This window comes from Euprymna scolopes, chromosome 4 (assembly GCF_053919585.1).
Source record: "Euprymna scolopes isolate OS-2025 chromosome 4, ASM5391958v1, whole genome shotgun sequence".
Taxonomy (NCBI): domain Eukaryota; kingdom Metazoa; phylum Mollusca; class Cephalopoda; order Sepiida; family Sepiolidae; genus Euprymna; species Euprymna scolopes.
Window position 1 is genome coordinate 18,426,679 of NC_136485.1, and position 20,923 is coordinate 18,447,601.

Genomic DNA, 20,923 nt, shown 5'->3' on the forward strand with positions numbered 1-20,923 from the left:
CATTCCCTTCCTGTGTACTAGACTGCAGAAGTTTAAATGTACAGACAACTCGCTGCTCAAACCCTCACAGACCCCTGTTAGGTCCCAAATAGCTGACCCTTACGTTCCATCTTGTTTAGGGTGAAAAAGAATTTTTAAAACAGTTCACAGATAAATATTAAACCATCCTTTAGTCATCTCAGTATGACGCTTCTTATCATAGAATTTGTCTGATAATAATTCTAAGATAATATGATAATACGCTGTGTTTACTTTTCATGTCTCATTGCATTCTCGGTGATTTATTCGCCTTGGCGATTCAATTCTTAAGGCGACTGTGTTTATGGACTTTTAACGTTGACTTTTTATTAGTAATTACGTCTGTGATTTTCACATCTTTTTATATATCATGTTTTATGTTCGTCTTACGTTTGTCTTTTATAAACTATGTCGGCGAGAAATCAATTGACATAACTGCGTGTATGCATTTGAATACAACCGTTCCTTCATCATTACCATTTATTCATCGTTTTTCGCTTTATATTCCTACTACACGTCATCCATGATAACTCATCATATGCAACATAGTGGCACCCATGATTGAGAAGGACCTCCAATACATGTGTCACTGTAGAAATGATGAATGCAATATTAACAATTCTAATTTTATAAACGTACTAGAAAATGTACCCGGCGTTGCCCCGGTATTAAACGTAACGTAAAATTTCTTTAAAAAATGAAGTAAAAAAAACGAAAAAAAAACGAAAGAAACTAAGACGTGCATGCGAGTCTTATGTTTTTTTCTAAACAATTCACTTCTTGTAAGTAAAAAAAAAATACTCGAGCTGAGATCGAAACCACAACCTAAAGACAGTAAGTCAAGTCCGATAACCGTTAGACCAGCTTGACACGATATTTCAAATGTGCTTTCAAACCTACTTATACTTGACATAATGTGAACGTTTTGCGCATGCACAGTCGTGAAACAGTTGACAAACAGATAAAAATCTAACCCCCACATACCAATTCTTCAAATTTGACCCTGTTAGTAGCCCTTTTTTCTGGATGAAAACGGATTAGAAAGTTTTCCACATGTCTGAATACTCTATATACTAAATTTCAAATTTGTAGATCAAAATTTCATATATAGGTTGAGAAGTGTCCTCACACACACACATTCTCACTTTTATAGATATATAGATAGAGTGTATGTTATGGGCAGATTAGTACAATTTTAAGATCCAATTCAATTTTTTTATATCGAATTATAAACAACAAAACTAAAGAACATACACACATGTCGTTTCAGCAATAGATGTGTGTATGTGTGTAAAACCAAAGTAAAAACGATAACATAGTGGTTATTACTTACCTTCTGTTCTGAAGCATAAGTTCATGAGAAGAGCCACTGCATATTCAAGGACATAATCAGACTGCGCGTCGTATTCTTCGAGGAGGCTTAGTAACCACTCGACAACATTTTCTTTAATCATCAGACTTTGCAAGTTGCGCCTGCAGTGAAAGAATTATATCTGATAAAGGTCAAAGAATACATTCAAACATTTATTTTTATTTTGTTCATCCCGAACAAGGTGTATAGCTGCTGAAGCATAAAAGGATACTATGATAGAGGCCAGATTTATAAGGAAAAACCTGGTGGGTGAATGGGATAGCAAAAAAAATTGTTCTCATTAAATTTAAATTTCTGCAATGTTAATACGGTCGGGGGAAACAGGCAACAGAGACGGGATTCAAAAATTAAGCAGTTCGAGGAAATAAGTCGTAAGAGCAGGAGAGACATCTACACAGAAGAAGAATTAGAATTTTGGTTATTTAGGGATTGGTTGGGGCTATTTACATTGAAAAAGCATAAGTGCCGCAAGTTTGCCGGAGAACATTCCATTGAAGTATTTGTAAAACCAGAACAAGGATGCAACATTATGGCGATGGGACAGGGGATGGGGCTTGGTAGAAAGTGTGGCAACTATTTAATTAGAGACTTTTTTTCAGACTCTGTCTAAGAGAGAGAGAGAGAGAGAGAGAGAGAGAGAGAGAGAGAGAGAGAGAGATTATAACAGACACATTGTTACAATATTTTTTATTCATAATGGGGTATGATCCCACACAGTCGGGCGATTCTATTTATAAACGATGCTGCTAAGAACTGAGGAATCGAATTAATTCACGTTCTGCTATCAACTAATCAGAAACCAGAATTGCTCCATAAATATTAAACCTTTTCTGTAGCAATTTCGCCTGTTTTTTCCGTCTCAACACGGTAAGAATCTTTTGCTCTGCAAACCAGTCACCTCTCAGGACTTGTGTGAAACAACGAACCATCTGAAACTGTTCTGAAACTAAACATGGCTTACACTTTTAGAGGTTATGGGCCCAGCGTGCGTCTTTATTTCGATGGATCCGAATCAAAATTCGAATTGTGGCAAGTTAAATTTCTAGGATATCTACGAATCCAAAAGCTACACAAAGTACTTCAAACACAACCTGAAAACAGAAACGACCCCGACTTCATTGAAAAGAACGCAACTGTCTTTGCGGAATTAATACAATGTTTAGATGACCGAAGTCTATCACTAGTAATGAAAGAAGCCCTGAACGATGGCTGCAAAGCATTGCATATATTGAGAGAGCATTATTTATCGAAAGGAAACCCCAAAATTATTTCTTTATATACTGAACTGACCTCTCTAAAACGAATGGAAGCCAGAACTATTACTGATTATATTATAAGAGCCGAAACGACTGCAAATTCTTTAAAAATGTCTGGTGAAATTATAAGTGACAGTCTGTTAATTTCCATGGTCCTTAAGGGATTACCGAGTGATTTCAAGCCATTTACCACGGTGATAACCCAAAAAAAAAACCCATGACTTTTAGCCAATTCAAGGTAGCACTCAGAAGTTACGAGGAAACTGAAAAAATGATCACAGAAAAAAATGAATCTACCAATATCATGAAATTTTTGAATACACACATAAAAACACCAAAATTAAATTATACCAATGCCAGGAATAAAAACAGCAACTTTGCCAAAAACAATTTTTCTCCTGAGAAAAGTACAAAAATTATTTGCTATAATTGTGGACGACCTAATCACAAGAGTTTCCAATGTAGATACAGGACTCAAAATGGCGACTCCATTAAAAATGTGGAGAGCTCTGTTAGCGAACATGCATTTATATTTTCGTGTACGTTTAATGCTTTAACAAACAATAATAATTTTCTTGTCGATTGTGGTGCCACGGCACATGTGATTACAAAGAATCTGATTTTATAAATTTTGATCCCAACTTTAAGCCACAAAATCATTTTGTAGAACTAGCTGATGGGAATCTAGTAAATGATATCATTTTGAAAAAGGCGATGCTAAAATCTTGCTAAGGAACAATAAAGGTGAACTGTGTTTCCGTATTATAGAAAACACTCTTCTAATCCCAAAATTTAAACAAAATATATTTTCTGTACAAGCTGCCACAAAACAAGGTGCAAATATAAACTTTAGCCCCAATAAATCAAAACTGGTATACCCGAATGGAACTGTATTCGAAAGAAAATGGAAGACTATATTATTTAAATAGCGTAGTCCCATTGAAAACCGCCTGCCATTATCTACAGACATCGCATAAAATTCTTGGACACTGAAATATTTCTGATATCAAAAAGTTGCCAACTGTAGTTGATAGAATGAAAATACAAACATCAAAAAACTTCAACTGCGACGTCTGTACGCAAGGGAAAATGACAAACTATTAAAGCAAGATATCAGACAAGAAGGCCAAAAAAATTCTATCAATGGTGCATTGTGACTTGAACGGTTCCATGGAACCGATGGCCAGAGAACATTATAGATATTTGTTAAATTTCGTAGATGACCATTCAGGTTTAATAATGGTTTACTTTTTAAAGAACAAATCTGATACCCTGCTAGCAACTAAAAAATATTTAGCCGATATGGCTCTCTATGGTGAAGTCAAGTGTATTCGCTCTGACAACGGTACGGAATTCACCAATAAAGATTTTGAACTTTTACTAATTAACCATCATATCAAGCATGAAAAATCAGTTCCTAGATCGCCACACCAAAACGGGATTGCTGAAAGAGCGTGGCGGACACTTTTTGAAATGGCAAGATGTCTACTCATTGGATCAAAACTCCCCCAAAACCTCTGGACTACGCACTTATGGCGGCAGCCTATATGCGCAACAGGTGATTTAACAAAACACTATCCAAAACTCTATATGAATCTTTCTGTAGTAAAAAAAAAAACAAATTAAAGCAGAATGCATATATTTGGTTCAACTTGCTTCGCATATATAGATAAAAAGAGTAAATTGAATATTAAAGCCGACAAAGGTATATTTCTTGGATACGATAAAAACAGTCCAGCCAATTTAGTATTTTTTTTCAGAGAAAAATAAAATAAAAAGAATCCGATGTGTAAAATTCACAGATACGTTTAATTTTAAAGACGAAGACCCGTCATATGAAGAGGATGAAATTATATTTCCTCAAATTATTAAAACAAACGAAGACAATAAAAATGACGGAGACAAGAGTATCCATGATGATGATGATGATGATGATGATAAAGTCGAAAGATATCCCAAAATAAATAGAAGGCGACCCGATTTTTTTGTGGTCGACAATATAAAAGATTATCAAATCGACTATTGCTATTCAATGGAAAATGCGCCAAAAAGCTTCAACGAAGCAATTAATTCAGAACATTGTGATGAATGGAAAATTGCCATGAAAAAAGAAATAGATGCTTTAACCGAAAATGATACCTATACGGTAGTGCCTCTCCCAAAAGATAAACATGCTATTTCTACAAGATGGGTCTTTACAAAAAAGACTACAGCATCAGGCGTAGAACAGTACAAAGCAAGATTTATTGCCAAAGGGTACTCTCAGATTTACGGTATAGAATATTTTTCTACCTTTTCACCGGCCACAAACCTAACGACAATCAGAATTTTACTGCAAATCGCATCGCAATATGACCTAAACATCCATCAAATGGACGTAAAAAATGCTTATTTGAATGCCCCAATAGACTGTGAAATTTATATTAACCTTCCAGAAGGATTTATAATGAAAAATAAAAATAGCGACTTAACAAGTCATGATATGGTCTAAAGCAGAGGGCTCAATGTTGGAATACAGTATTTCATGATTATATTATTAAACAACAATTCAGACAATGCGCTGTAGACCCCTGTTTATATACCCAACACAAAGACGATAAACTACTGATTTTGGTTTTGTGGATCGATGATATTTTAATCGCATCAAATTGTAACATAATGTTGACCGATGTTAAGAACAAATTAAGTAAAAGATTCAAAATAACCGATTTTGGCAAAATATCCTGGTTTTAGGGGATAGAATTTACTCAAAGCAAAGGACTTATGACGATGAATCAATCGAGATACATCGACAGAATACTATTATAATTTGGAATGGGAGAGTGCAAAAAACGCTCTACACCGGTCGAAAATGATATTAATAAAAATATACACACAGAATCTGAAATAATAAATGATAAATTATACCGGGAAATTATAGGTAGTCTTGTATATTTAATGACTGCGACCAGACCCGACATATGCTATACAGTAACAAAACTGTCACAAAAATTATCACGACCGACAACGAAGGATTTAAACACAGCTAAACAAGTCCTTCGTTATTTAAAAGGAACTAAAGAACAGAAGTTAGTATTTAGAAAATCAAAAAATCCCCTTAAATTAGAAGGTTTTTCGGATTCAGATTGGGGAAACGATGAAGATCGAAAAAGTATATCTGGATATTGTTTCAGACTCTCAGAAAATGGGCCTATTATTTCATGGAAATCTGAAAAGCAAGAGATTGTATCTCTCTCTACGTGTAAAGCAGAATTTATCGCGATCACACATACGACCCAGGAAGCACTTTACCTTAAAAATATCTTAAAGACTATTTTAGAGCTAGATTAACTAAAAGCCCTGTAATAATTCATTGTGATAATCAACTAAAGATCTAAACATATAGATATAAAATACCATTTCATAAAAAACGGGGTGAAAAGGGAATAAATCATTTTAATTACATCAATTATTTTGAATTATATCGCTGATGTATTCACGAAACCCGCAACAAAAATAAAGTTGTTGCGAGATTCGACTGAATAACTTTCTCACGGACCTGTATGTATGTACATAAATTTATATATATATATATATATATATATATATATATATATATATATATATATATATATATATATATATATATATTAGTCCTGGAGAAGACGTTAAACTGTATCCATTTTGTTTGTATTAACACTTTAACCTACTAATGCGTAACTAATACTTTTGCTGAAATAAAAAATATTTTTAAGTCACTTTTTTTAAAACCTTTTCTTTGTAAATTTCCTTTTAACAAATAGCTTTTTTTGCATCATTTTTTTTTTTTTTGCAAACATTTTCTGTATGATTTTTCTTTTCACATACCCACTCCTTCTTAAGGTAAAAATATGTTCCATTTCTTTTATTTCTCTCCTCTGTACACATATGTTTGACATTTAAATACAATTAAAAATGGGGTCTTTTTACATGCTAAAATTTTAAGATCCAAATACTTTCTAATTTTTGTTATGTATAATTGAATATAAAAACGTATATTTATTTTTGAGCAGAATGAACACAAGGGACTTCCTCATTATAAAAAATAGGGGGGAATGTTGCAATATTTTTTATTCATAATGGGGTATGATCCCACACGGTCGGGCGATTCTATTTATAAACGATGCTGCTAGGAACTGACGAATCGAATTAATTCATGTTTTGCTACCAACCAATCAGAAACCAGAATTGCTCCATAAATATTAAACTTTTTCTGTAGCAATTTCGCATGTTTTTCCGTCTCGACACGGTAAGAATTTTTTGCTCTGTGGAACTGTCTACCGAAAACCAGTAACCTCTCAGGACTTGTGTGGAATAACGAACCATCGGAAACTGTTCTGAAACTAAACATGGCTTACATTTCTAGACACATTTATCCGTAACTAACTAGAATACGTCATAATGAAACTAACACAGTGATTCCCACCGAGGTTAAGAAACATTGAGCTTGGTCAGCAATAAATGAGTGACTATTTAGAAGTACCAGGTGTTGTATATACTCTTTGCTTATCTGAGCATTGGTTATCAGTTGTCTGGAATCAAACAGTACTAATTTAAAAGATGGGTAGTTAAGGATTGTGCAACCATTGCTTGATAATTAAGAAGTACAGTCATCCTTACAAGGAGTATCTATTGTCTCGCAACACTAAACGGAGGCCATGAATGAGCTGGAAAAATAATCCCATAATGAGTTTGGATACGTGGAAAAAAGAACAAAAAGCAAAAGTAAATGAAAGTGATTTTAATGATTACAATTTTCTCAAAACGTTGTGCATCTGTATAATCTATATATTAATATGCTTGTCCGTACGGTGTCACGTCATCATCATCGCAAACACTAATTAATGAAACGCGTCATCATCATCGCAAACATTAATTAATGTGAATTATCTCCCTTTATTAGTTAAAAATCATTAAACCCTTTTATTTCCCAAAACTTCCCGAAAAAAAAAAAAAAAGAAACATGAACTGTCTATTTATGGTTCCGGATTATTTTAAAGACAATTATGCATAGAACGTATCGTTCCACAGTTTAAATAGGATAGTATTTTGCTTACATTTTTAACGATGTCTTTTGTTTATTATTGTAGTGTAATATGGAACGCTTAGTCTATTTTATTCAGTAATAAATACATTTTTTACATTTAACGTTACGAGTTCGTTTTCTTTTGTTCTGTTTTTTTTTACTGTGCCACTTTATGTCTTTTTTTTATTTTTATTTACTTTTGAGTGAGCCTTACATAACAAAAAATATGTTTAGAAATAAATGTTACAACAGTCAAGAATGACTTTATGGGTTTGTATTACTGTACACATAGATTCAAAAAAGTTGTCAAAAAACAAATATATAAAAATAAATGTTATCAAAAGCAAGATAAGTTACTTTTCTACCAAACTGGATATAATTTTCGTGTTTTTATTCAATTTAACATGTTTATTCAGCTCGAAAAACATAGTGTTTACCGATGTATTGGAAAATTTAAAATGGCGCCCGACTCTCTCTTTAACACGGTAAGTTCGGGAAAAGGTGTTATAAATAATAAACTAGACAAAATACTGTTAGAAATTCGCTCAATATATGTTACCGTGACATAACTTGACATATATTCGATGTTTTTTTAATAGTATTTTGTCTAGTTTGTATAATTTTATAATTTTAAGCGATTTGTTTTGTAATTTAAATTTGATTAGATCTTGAAGCGAACATTTTTTTTTTTTTTTTTTTTTTTGCTGATACAATATTTCTTACAGATCTGCTTATAGCAAAGAAATATCCCACACCATGTTAAAATATTGCTATGGTGTAAAAATAAACTTTACAAATCAAATATTTAGATTAGAAAAATATTTCTGTGAAGTCATCATTAGATAGTCTTAAAATGGTGAGTATTTCTTCAAACGTTTGGATGACACATGCGAAATATAATCAAAATTATTTGGATTCTTCTGAATTTTTTAGATGAGGATTGATTATTTGGATTCATCAGACTACTGTTCTCATCTTGAGTGTCATTTTCACGTTTCGGTCGATGAAACCTCTGATCTTCTTCAGTTATATCTTGTCAAACTCGGGAATTCGGACAGAATTTGGAACAGAATCTTTCATTTTCTTCACGTGTGTAACATGCTCTTGTTCCGTCAGCCATGACGTGATAGAGGTCCTAAGTAATTCACAATTGTATTTTTCTGGTCGCCCACACTGAGAATTGAACGTTCAACCTTCAGGAGAATATCACTTTTACAATTGATTTTTCCAAGTACTCTTACCACTGCGCCATGTGTCCTTGCATGCGGGCGACCGAAAAATACATTTGCGAATTACTTAGGACCTCTATCCAGTCATGTCTGACAGAACAAGAGTATGCTACCCCTGTAAAGAAAATAAAGGGTACCGTTCATAATTCCGTCCACATTTACGAGTTTGACAGAAACAGTTCCGAGTTTGACAAGAAGGTTGAAGGTTACATTTAGTGTAATATCTGTTATGTAATCATGATATCATTTTCCCAGGGATTACTTTCTCTTTTTAAGGGAGAAAGGGTTGATGTAGTGTAGTATATCTTGACTTTGTATGATATCATTCACCCAACCATTACCTCATCCATTGCGTGGGAGGAGGAAGTTAGTGTAATATCTGTTATGTAATCATTTTCCCAGGGATTACTTTCTCTTTTTAGGGGAGAAAGGGTTGATGTAGTTATGTTAGAAAAATTATACAGCATCTGAGCAGTATTCGTTATTGTATTTTTTTCTGTTTAGCTGCGAGAAAGATAGAAATATAAAGAGAGAGAGGTTAATTTTAATGTAAACCTACAATTATTTTATAGCATACAATCAATTTGCATACAAGAAAACCAGTCCTAAGAAAGAGTTGCCTTTCACTTTTGGCGAAATTTGTGATTTATAAAATTGCAAATGTTTTCTTTCTACTTTTTGTTGATCTGTCATGCTTAAGTATAAACTAGCAGTTTAAGATGCACTTGCTTCTGTGATAGTCATCACAGAAGCAAGTGCCCACGTGCTTGTGCCTTGTGTGGCTCTATGTTAAAACGACAACAATAATAATAATAAGGTGGGATATGAAAGAGAGGCGCCAATGAAGATTTACTGAGCTTTTATACCAAATCCGAGTCACGTGTTCAGGTCATGTGATAGGGGGGATGTGGATAAAAACTGTGTGAGAAGTGGAAGAAGGACGAAGAAAGGAATGAAGTCAACGGGAAGCAACTGTTGCAAGAACGAATTTATTTTTGTTGGAAAGGAAAAATCGGAAACTGAAGTTATTTCAACACTTGTATCTTTTGAAGAGATTCTGTTCAGTTAAGTTTGAAACAGCATCGCCATCAATAATTTTTTTTTTTTTTATATAATTATATTTTTACCATTATATCTTTTACCATTATATTTTTTTACCATTATATTTTTTACCATTTTATTTTTTAACATTATATTTTTTACCATTATATTTTTTATTATTATATTATTTAACATTATATTTATTTACCATTATATTTTTACCATTATATTTATTACCATTATATTTTTTACCATAATATTTTTACTATTTTATTTTTTACCATTATATTTTTTACCATTTTACTTTTTACCATTATATTTTTTACTATTTTATTCATTTACCATTATATTTTTACCATTATATTTTTTACCATTATATTTTTACCATTATATCTTTTACCATTATATTTTTTACCATTATATTTTTTACCATTATATTTTTACCATTATATCTTTTACCATTATATTTTTACCATTATATCTTTTACCATTATATTTTTTACCATTATATCTTTTACCATTATATTTTTACCATTATATCTTTTACCATTATATTTTTTACCATTATATTTTTTACAATTTTATTTTTATCATTATATTTTTTACCATTATATTTTTTACTATCATATTTTTTACCATTTTATTTATTTGCCATCATATTTTTTTACCATTATATTTTTTACCATTATAATTTTATCATTATGTTTTTTACCATTATATCTTTTACCATTATAATTTTATCATTATAATTTTTACCATTATATTTTTTACCATTATATTTTTATCATTATATTTTTTACTATTATATTTTTTACTATCATATTTATTTGCCATCATATTTTTTACCATTATATTTTTACCATTATAATTTTATCATTATGTTTTTACCATTATATTTTTTACCATTATATTTTTACCATTATATTTTTACCGTTTTATTTTTGCCATTATATTTTTACCATTATATTTTTTACTATTATATTTATTACCATTTTATTTATTTGCCATCATATTTTTTTACCATTATATTTTTACCATTATAATTTTATCATTATGTTTTTACCATTATATTTTTTACCATTATATTTTTACCATTATAATTTTATCATTATGTTTTTACCATTATATTTTTTACCATTATATTTTTACCATTATAATTTTATCATTATGTTTTTACAATTATATTTTTTACCATTATATTTTTTACCATTATAATTTTACCATTATATTTTTACCATTATATTTTTACCATTATATTTTTACCATTATATTTTTACCGTTTTATTTTTACCATTATATATTTTTTATCAGTATATAGTTTTTACCATTATATTTTTTAACATTATATTTTTTATCATTATATATTTTTACCATTGTATTTTTACCATTTTATTTTTTATCATTATATATTTTTACCATTATATTATTTAACATTTTATTTTTTACAATTATATTTTTTACCATTATATGTTTTACTATTTTATTTTTTACTATTATATTTTTACCATTATATTTTTTACCATTTTATTTTTTATCATTATATATTTACCATTATATTTTTATCATTTTATTTATTTACCATTATATTTTTACTATTTATTTTCTACCATTATATATTTTAACCATTTTATTTTTTACCATTATAGTTTTTACAATTTTATTTTTTTCCATTATATTTTTTACCATTATATGTTTTACTATCTTATTTTTACCATTATATTTTTATCATTTTATTTATTTACCATTTTATTTTTACCATTATATTTTTACCATTATATTTTTTACAATTTTATTTTTTTTATTATATTTTTAACCATTTTATTTTTTACCATTATATTTTTTACCATTATATTTTTTACCATTATATTTTTTACCATTATATTTTTTACCATTTTATTTTTAACCATTATATTTTTTACCATTATATTTTTTACCATTTTATTTTTTACCATTATATTTTTTACCATTATATTTTTTACCATTATATTTTTTACCATTTTATTTTTAACCATTATATTTTTTACCATTATATTTTTTACCATTTTATTTTTAACCATTATATTTTTAACCATTATATTTTTTACCATTATATTTTTTCCATTATATTTTTTACAATTATATTTTTTACCATTTTATTTTTTACCATTATATTTTTTACCATTTTATTTTTTACCATTATATTTTTTACCATTTTATTTTTTACCATTATATATTTTACCATTTTATTTTTAACCATTATATTTTTTACCATTATATTTTTTCCATTATATTTTTTACCATTATATTTTTTACCATTATATTTTTTACAATTTTATTTTTTACCATTATATTTTTTACCATTTTATTTTTTACCATTAAATTTTTTACCATTTTATTTTTTACCATTATATTTTTTACCATTTTATTTTTTACCATTATATTTTTTACAATTTTATTTTTAACCATTATATTTTTTACCATTATATTTTTTCCATTATATTTTTTACAATTTTATTTTTTACCATTATATTTTTTACTATTATTTTTTTAGTATTATATTTTTTACCATTATATTTTTTACCATTATATTTTTTACTATTATATTTTTATCGTTATATTTTTTACCATTATATTTTTTTACCATTTTATTTATTTACCATTATGTTTTTACCATTATATTTTTTACCATTTTATTTTTAACCATTATATTTTTTACCATTATATTTTTTACCATTTTATTTTTAACCATTATATTTTTAACCATTATATTTTTTACCATTATATTTTTTCCATTATATTTTTTACAATTTTATTTTTTACCATTATATTTTTTACCATTTTATTTTTTCCATTATATTTTTTACCATTTTATTTTTTACCATTATATTTTTTACCATTTTATTTTTTACCATTTTATTTTTAACCATTATATTTTTTACCATTATATTTTTTCCATTATATTTTTTACAATTTTATTTTTTACCATTATATTTTTTACTATTATATTTTTTACTATTATATTTTTTACCATTATATTTTTTACCATTATTTTTTTTACCATTTTATTTTTAACCATTATATATTTTACCATTATATTTTTTACCATTATATTTTTACCATTATATCTTTTACCATTATATTTTTTATCGTTATATTTTTTACCATTATATTTTTTTTACCATTTTATTTATTTACCATTATGTTTTTACCATTATATTTTTTACTATTATATTTTATCATTATATTTTTTACCATTATATTTTTTACTATTATATTTTATCATTATATTTTTTACTATTATATTTTATCATTATATTTTTTACCGTTATATTTTTACCATTATATTTTTCACCATTATATTTTTACCATTATATATCTTTATCATTATATTTTTGGAAAATTCATTTTTGTGATTATTATATTTTTTCAACCATTGTATTTTTTTCACCAATATATTTTTTTACCATTATTTTTTTGAATCATTATATTTTTACCATTATATATTTTCTGAGCATTAACATTTTGTGGCCATTATATTTTTCGGCTATTTTTATCATTATATGTTTTGACCATTATATATTTTACCATTATATTTTTTATCTTTATATTTGTTTACTTTTATATTTTTTATCATAATATTTTTTGACAATTACATTTTTAGACCATTTTAGTTTTTTTAACCATTATATTTTTTATCATTATATTTTTTTACCATTATATTTCAAGACTTTTGGATTATTGTTAATATCAGAATATGAGTAGTATCCTGTCCAAATTTCCACACTACATTTAGATAAAATTAAATGCTTACCTTAAGCTGAGTTTCTGAAGTGTACCAAGGATCATTCCTCTTGTTAGTGGATCTGCGTCATCGGCTGTCATGCAATTTATCAGAACATTGATCAATCCTGGGTTCCTGGCCAAATATGATCGCCCTACAAAAATCGAAATAATCTGCATAATTGTTTTGTATGAAAGATAGAAAAATAAGAATAATTGTTCATATAAATTATTCAAATCTTTAGCTCACATACCATTTGTTATTACTAGTGGCTCGTCAGAAGAAAGCAAACAACTGAACTTGCCAAGATCAGTATTGATAGACGATGCTTCCGACACTAGTAGCTCGGAAATCCCTGATGATGACGATGATACACTGCTTGATGATGATGATGATGATGATGATGATGATGATGATGATGATGGGCCACCCGAAAATAATCTTAGGCGTAATTTTCCTGTAGAGGAAATTGCTGCTCCCATAACTCTGCAGGAGCACCCAAATAAAGAGGCCTGCACCGAGCTGCCCTATTTGTGATGATGACTTCGAGAGAATGTGGGGAAAGTGATGCAAAATTTGACTTACACTAGCAACGACGCCTTCTACCATTATATTTGGAGGGAGATGTGCTCTAATTCTATCTGGAAATGGATGAAGGTAATCAGACGAACATTGACGTGATTGAAACTCGGTTAAAGAAGGCTTTCATGGACGGGCATTCACTGTGTATTCAAAACTTAAACAAGTCAAGTGGGCAGAAGAATGCGTGGATGCATCCACCAATGAAATACAACTTGCAGGATTCATGAGGAAAGGGCTCGATATTGCAATGAAGAATTTGTGAGAGGGTTTCCCAATGACATTTCAATGGTATTACATCAGACATCGGACACTGATAGCTTGACTATGGATGATTTGCTGGTATGAGCTAGGGTCCTTGGACGAGATGTGGCTTAGGATAGTGGTGCAGCCATGCAGTCACTTTGAAGTGAGATCAAAGTTCCATCCACAATGAATCCTTGAACAGGGATCATCTGTTATAGATGCAGTGGTCAGAGTCATATAGTCAAAGACTGTTCAATGGGATGGCCTGATGGCACAACCGTCCAAAGATCAGGACATAAGTTGTGATGTTTTAAGTGCAAAATGCACGGGAAATGACTCGAGGGGAAAAGAGATCATCACCGGTTTACTCCTTATGTAAGTTAAAAACGAGACACATCCAGTGATCTACATAATTGTTGATCGACAACAATGCATGATCCTAGTTGGCACTGGTTGTTCTAAAATCCTGATGAATAATATAGTATATCGTCAGTGAAAATGCCAAGCTCTTGCCCAGGAGCTTGTATACCATTCAATACCCCTAGTGGCTCGTCACAAAAAAGTGAACAACTGAACAGGTCAAGGTCGGTATTGACAGATGATGCTTCCAATATTAGTAACTCGGAAATCCCTGTTGATGACAATAATAAGATATCCAAAAATAATTTTTGGTGTAATTCTCCCATGGAAGAAATTGCTGCTCCCCCACTTTGCAAGAGTACCCAAATAAAGAGGTCCGCACCTAGCTGCATTAGATAAAAGAATGAAGGGAAAAGCACAGAGCAATCTTGGGGGGGGGGGTCAGTTGAGAGAGAGTCAGGGAAAACGGTCGTTGAAGATTACATTTGAAATCGGGAGTTGGCAAGAAGGATTTTGGGCGGATATTTATTATTATTATTATTATTATTTTCAATCTTAGTTTCATTTACATATAAAAAAAAGATATGGACGACTTGTTTTGTTTTTTTTCCAGTTCCTTGCCAGATTGTTCAATATTTACAATTACTTAATCCACAGGAACTAAATGATCTCTTTCAATCCGCAATATTCAGGTAAAAATTTGTAAGAAATTCGCAATTATATTCTTAGTATTGCCCATACTAAGGATTGAACCATCAACCTCCATCCAGAAGAGTGTCACTTAAAAATCAATTTTATTTAGTACTTTCCACAAGGACCTGCGGCATAAAAGAAAAAGTAGCAGGTAATATGATGATGAAAGCAGTAACCCAAATAATAAATTTCTATCTAAAAAATTCAGAAATATATGCTACATGTTGAAGTCATCAGTAGACCACTAACTAGAAGAATGGTTAATGTCAATCAATCACAAAGAACAAAATGAATTAAGGAAATCAAATCAGATTGAAAGAAAACAAGATTATCAGATTTAAGTTCTTCTTCTCGTATAAAAACCGAATAAGCTAAATGGAATTTAACTGGAAAGAAAGAAAAAAAGAATGGAAATGTGTCTATTTCTTTGCTGAATCTGGTTTTTACATTTAGCTTTGAAAAAATGCTATGTAACAATTCTAGACGTTATAATGGAACATTTCCCATGATAACAACAAAATAAGGATTTTTATAAACAGAAAGACGATGAATATTGGAAGCGTCTTCTTAATTTCTTAGCCAAAATGCATAAGAATAAAACAGCTTTCAATGGTAAATGAATAACATAAATGCAAACAACTAACACACACCTTGAAATTATGTCTTAAAAACATTACATTTCTTTTACAAATGGCGGTTTCATCCAGATAAAGACGAAATTACAAGAATAACAAGTCACATGACGTGCTTAAAAGTACATATGCAGACTAGCAAAGATATCCACGCTTCATGCGGGACTTTGCATTACGCTTCGGTACACGCATTGCAGGCACTATTGCAATAAGTGGATGTTGTAAGGGCAACTATTTCTTAAGGTGTTTAAATTTTTTTAAAACGACCTCCTGAAGTGACGGAAATCCAACTATGAACTTTAAAGCAAATAGGTTATACCAAAGTTGACATTTATATTGTTACACATAAAAATTGAAACAATTACAAAGAATCACAATGATAAACATTTGTTAGTATCACAAGCACATTTATATAAAAAATATAGCAAAGATACCTATGCAAGAAGTTGTCCGGCGACATGGTGGCAGACCCCAACTTGGTGTGCACCATCCATAGGTGGAGAATTTATGAAGAGCCGCATCAAATATGACCTAAACCTTTGACCTTGACCATGCAAAATAGTGTGCAGCATCCCTAGGTTGGAGACCATCATCATGTTAGGTTTGGTCATGATCGGTCCAGTGGTGTAGGAGAGTCTATATATACACCTTGGAAAACCTAAACCATGCTATAGGAGAGTATATATATATATATATATATATATATATATATATATATATATATATATATATATATATGTATATATACCTTGGAAAACCTAACCTAAACCTAGAGATGGCGTGAGCTGTAGGAGAGTTGTACACGCAGACATACACACGAACGCTACTACTTTATATATATATATATATATATATATATATATATATATATATATATATATATAGATAGATATATAGATAGATAGATAGATAGATAGATAGATAGATTAAAATTTGTTTTATCTTTGAAAAGAAAACACATACTGAGATCTTTGTATCATCATCATAAGGGAAGTGTTAGAAATCCTCACCAAGATGCCAATTCGAACCAACTCCTTTTAACTTAAGCTTTAGATCACAACACCAACTCTCAACTGTCAAATGCTCGACTTCATGTCCTCTTCAATTCGTCCTTCTTATAGCCACTATTCTCCTCATATGCAAATTACTGCCGCATATATATATAAATAATCCATCTACAAAATTAAGTTTTCTGTGATTAAAAAATATTAAATCTGACACATTCTTACCAAAAGCTTGTTACTCCAAATCTCGACACTCTGCTATAAAAAATTCAATGCCAAGTCTTAACACTTTACTGTCAAATCTCAACTCTAGAACATGACGTACTGCTGACAATACTTGCTACTTTGACATGCAAATCCAAAATTAAACTTGTCTCTAAAAAATAAGTTTTTTTTATCCAACCAGAAGCATCTCATTTGCATGTTATGTGACAATATTGCAAACATATAAAGAGAAAAAAACGGACATTATTTTTCTTTTTGTCCACACAGAACTCTACAGGCTGCACACAAATATGGAACTCACACCCTTGACGTTATTCTCTGATTATCTACACACAGTTTCAACATGTCAAAATACAACCGCTGAGATATAACGCGCAGCTCTTTACAAACAGACTTTTCTTTCTTCAACTTTACAACATGGCAAGAAAGAAGAAAAGAAAAAAAAGAAAGAAAATAACATACTGAGGATGGAGTATAGCTCCGAAATATATTTATGTTATAAATTTCAAACAAGTAAAATATTTATTTATTTTCCTAATATTACGTTGTGATTTAGCTTTCAAGCGCACTTGATGTGTATTTTATTTTATTCAAATTATTTCAAACTAAAGTTTCTATTTTATTTTATTATTCAAATTATTTCAAACTAAAGTTTTATTTTATTTTATTCAAATTTATTCAAACTAAAGTTTCTATATGGAACTCACACCCTTGAGGTTTGTACTAATTTTTTATGTTCTTAATTACAAAAGAGCAACTTATTTTGCTCTTGGTAGCATTTTAGACCGCATTTTCCTTTTCTTCTTTTGATTTCCCCGATCCTGTCACCTGACAAGTTAAACAAAAACGCTGCACGCTTGCGAGAGTAGAATCTTCCATTACATCATCATCATCATCATCATCATCATCATCATCATCATCAGTTTAACGTCCGTTTTGTAGATTAGTTAGTAAACTATGTTAGTAAATTATGAAGTAAATAAAGAAAATGCACCTTTCTTCCTTAAATAATCATCATATGGGAAGTTATATCAACGACAAGTTGACAAAAGAAAATAAATCAATTAACACTTAACATTTTCTTAGCCATTTACATACAGATGTAAAAAGACACGTATTGTTTATTTATATGGCTACAGACGAATAGAAAAGCACACATCAGACACGCGTTTTTTATATATAGTCAAAGAGTAGATAATTCCAAGTTACATAACGCTAAAACACACTTCATCACAAAACAGACAAGGGGAACAACTCCAAGTTGCTTACATCACTGAAAAATAAGCAAAAATCAGGTACCGTCAAAGAGAGAAAACTCTCACAACATTCACAGCATCAAAACCCGAGTTAACATCGATAAATTTCCAATACATTTTACATGCTGGTACACGTTGGAAGGCTTTTAGAAACTGACTTCTAACGTAATCTATCTCTGGATAGGTATTTATTAAACTGTATACTCTGAAATGCAACAGATTTTCTTTAGAAGTCATTTCCTTAGTTGAGGCAAGATTTTTATAAGTCAGATGCTTTTCCAGACGCCAACCAATTGAGTTGATGTTTTTTGTGAAGCATTATCTCTAGATGATTACCTACCTAGGTCAAAGAGGACTTAATCTGCGATCCATGTGTTCAATACCACTAAAACTTTCACACAATTTTGCATTTAATCTATGCTGTTTGTCTTTGTTAACAAATTTTTTTTTTTTAAACATTACCATACTCATATAATAGAAAGACAGTCAAAAGGCGTCTGTACTTTATTTCCCTCTCATAACAGGATGATGTGACACAAGGGTCGGAAAGTCGGATTTAAAAAGCTAGTGTCCTAGAGGAAGAGCACTCTAGCCTACAAAAATACCTTGGCATTCTCCAGTCGATAAGAAATGAACTAACCTCTTCTCGAATAAAGAGGGCAAAACCTGGGAAGGAACCTCCTAGAACTGCATAGGACTAGAGGCATGCCTCAGTTAGCACGAGATAAGTCATTTCAATAATATTATTTATCCCACAAACAATTTCTACCAAAACGTCCTGTCCTTTTGGCTCTAAAAGCCAGGATTGTCTTATTAAAAACAAACATTATTCATTGGTGAGTGAGCTATGAATTTTGGAAACTAATGCGCAGTATATATTATTAAACATTGATAAAAAAAAATATTTAAACTTCTCGTTTAGAGATTTGGCACCAGTTGTAGCAGATTTGTTAGAAGGCTCTGTCTCAACATTTAACTTATAAATTTCTGAGTTGATTGCACTTATGTGCTATTACATATAGATAACTGTTGTGGCGGAACTAACCTATGTTAGCTACTAATAGACTATTCTAATCTCAATAAATACCGGAAGACTAAGCCATAAGGTGTCAGTCGATATCTGGTGGACTAACCTTGGTTGTTCGCTGTAGCCGACGAACAACAAACCTATTGAATGCTTTGCATTACATGTTGTTACTTTATTTTTGCATTCTGTTTTGCCTTGTAACTCTTTAATAGGGCTATAACAGTGGCGATGTCATATTTCGAACTCACAGAGGTCACTCGAATTTAACATACCTCAGCATTCAAAAGAACTTACGGCGGAAAGCTTAATTATACCGAGCAAGTGTTTAGAAAACACTGATGAAAGGATAAAAAACAGGAACTCGCAAACACCAAATAAGTGAGAGGACATAAAAGTTTGAATTGCAAACTCGTGGAAAGTAAGAATGTAAAAGAAAGAGAAATACTAACTATTCGTGTTTTTTCTCGCATCATTAAATTTGGCTTATTAAAAAAGGTACAGATAGTTTTCGACTTTTTCGCCGTGGTCAATATTTTTTCTGTTCGATGGAAAAAAGACATTTACTTTGAAAAAATATTGAATATTTCGGTCGACATATATATTTTTTTCGTTTATGAAAATACATTCTTTTTGGAAAAAATATTCTTTCCAACAAATTTAAAACTGTATGTTGAACGTTCGTTTGCAAAGTTATAAAAGGAAATGAAATATTGTTCCCTTTTTTACCCAATTCTCCTAAAAATACTAAAACCTGGTTAACCTGAACACGGTTTTATTAAATTTCCGTAAATTCAGTATTTTACCCATCATACAAAAATGGGCCCTTACATAGTACTTTGGAACAATTATTAAAACTGCAAATTGAACAATAACAACGCTCAGATGAAAGACAAGAACAACTATTAAGGCTAGACGCTCAGCAATATGAAAATCAACAGCACATGAAAGAGGTCCTTACTGAAGTCATAAAAAATAATACGTCCGCATTTTCACAAGATTCAATATGAGATGTAATTGACAATTTCTGCTATGGACCTGAAGAAGGTAAATCATTTGAAGCTTATTTTCGTCAATATGAAGATTTTTTTTTAAAAATTTTTTAGTATCGACTGAAAACAGTGGTCGGGACAGAAAAAAAAAGTTCGTTTACTATTACGAAAACTAGAGACGGTCGAGCATAA

At 30.2% G+C, this 20,923-nt stretch overlaps 1 protein-coding gene across 4 annotated transcripts in view; it reads right to left on the minus strand.

The window, feature by feature from the left end:
- Nucleotides 1-20,923, minus strand: part of LOC145266889 (lisH domain-containing protein ARMC9-like) — a 317,027-nt gene that overhangs the window by 181,670 nt on the left and 114,434 nt on the right. For all 4 annotated transcript variants that reach the window (XM_080122667.1, XM_080122658.1, XM_080122685.1 and 1 more), the window contains 2 exons: nt 13,751-13,874; nt 1,352-1,491 (listed from right to left, as the gene is read on the minus strand). In XM_080122667.1, coding sequence (XP_079978793.1) covers nt 1,352-1,491; nt 13,751-13,874 — 264 coding nt within the window. The remainder of the gene's footprint in view (nt 1-1,351; nt 1,492-13,750; nt 13,875-20,923) is intronic.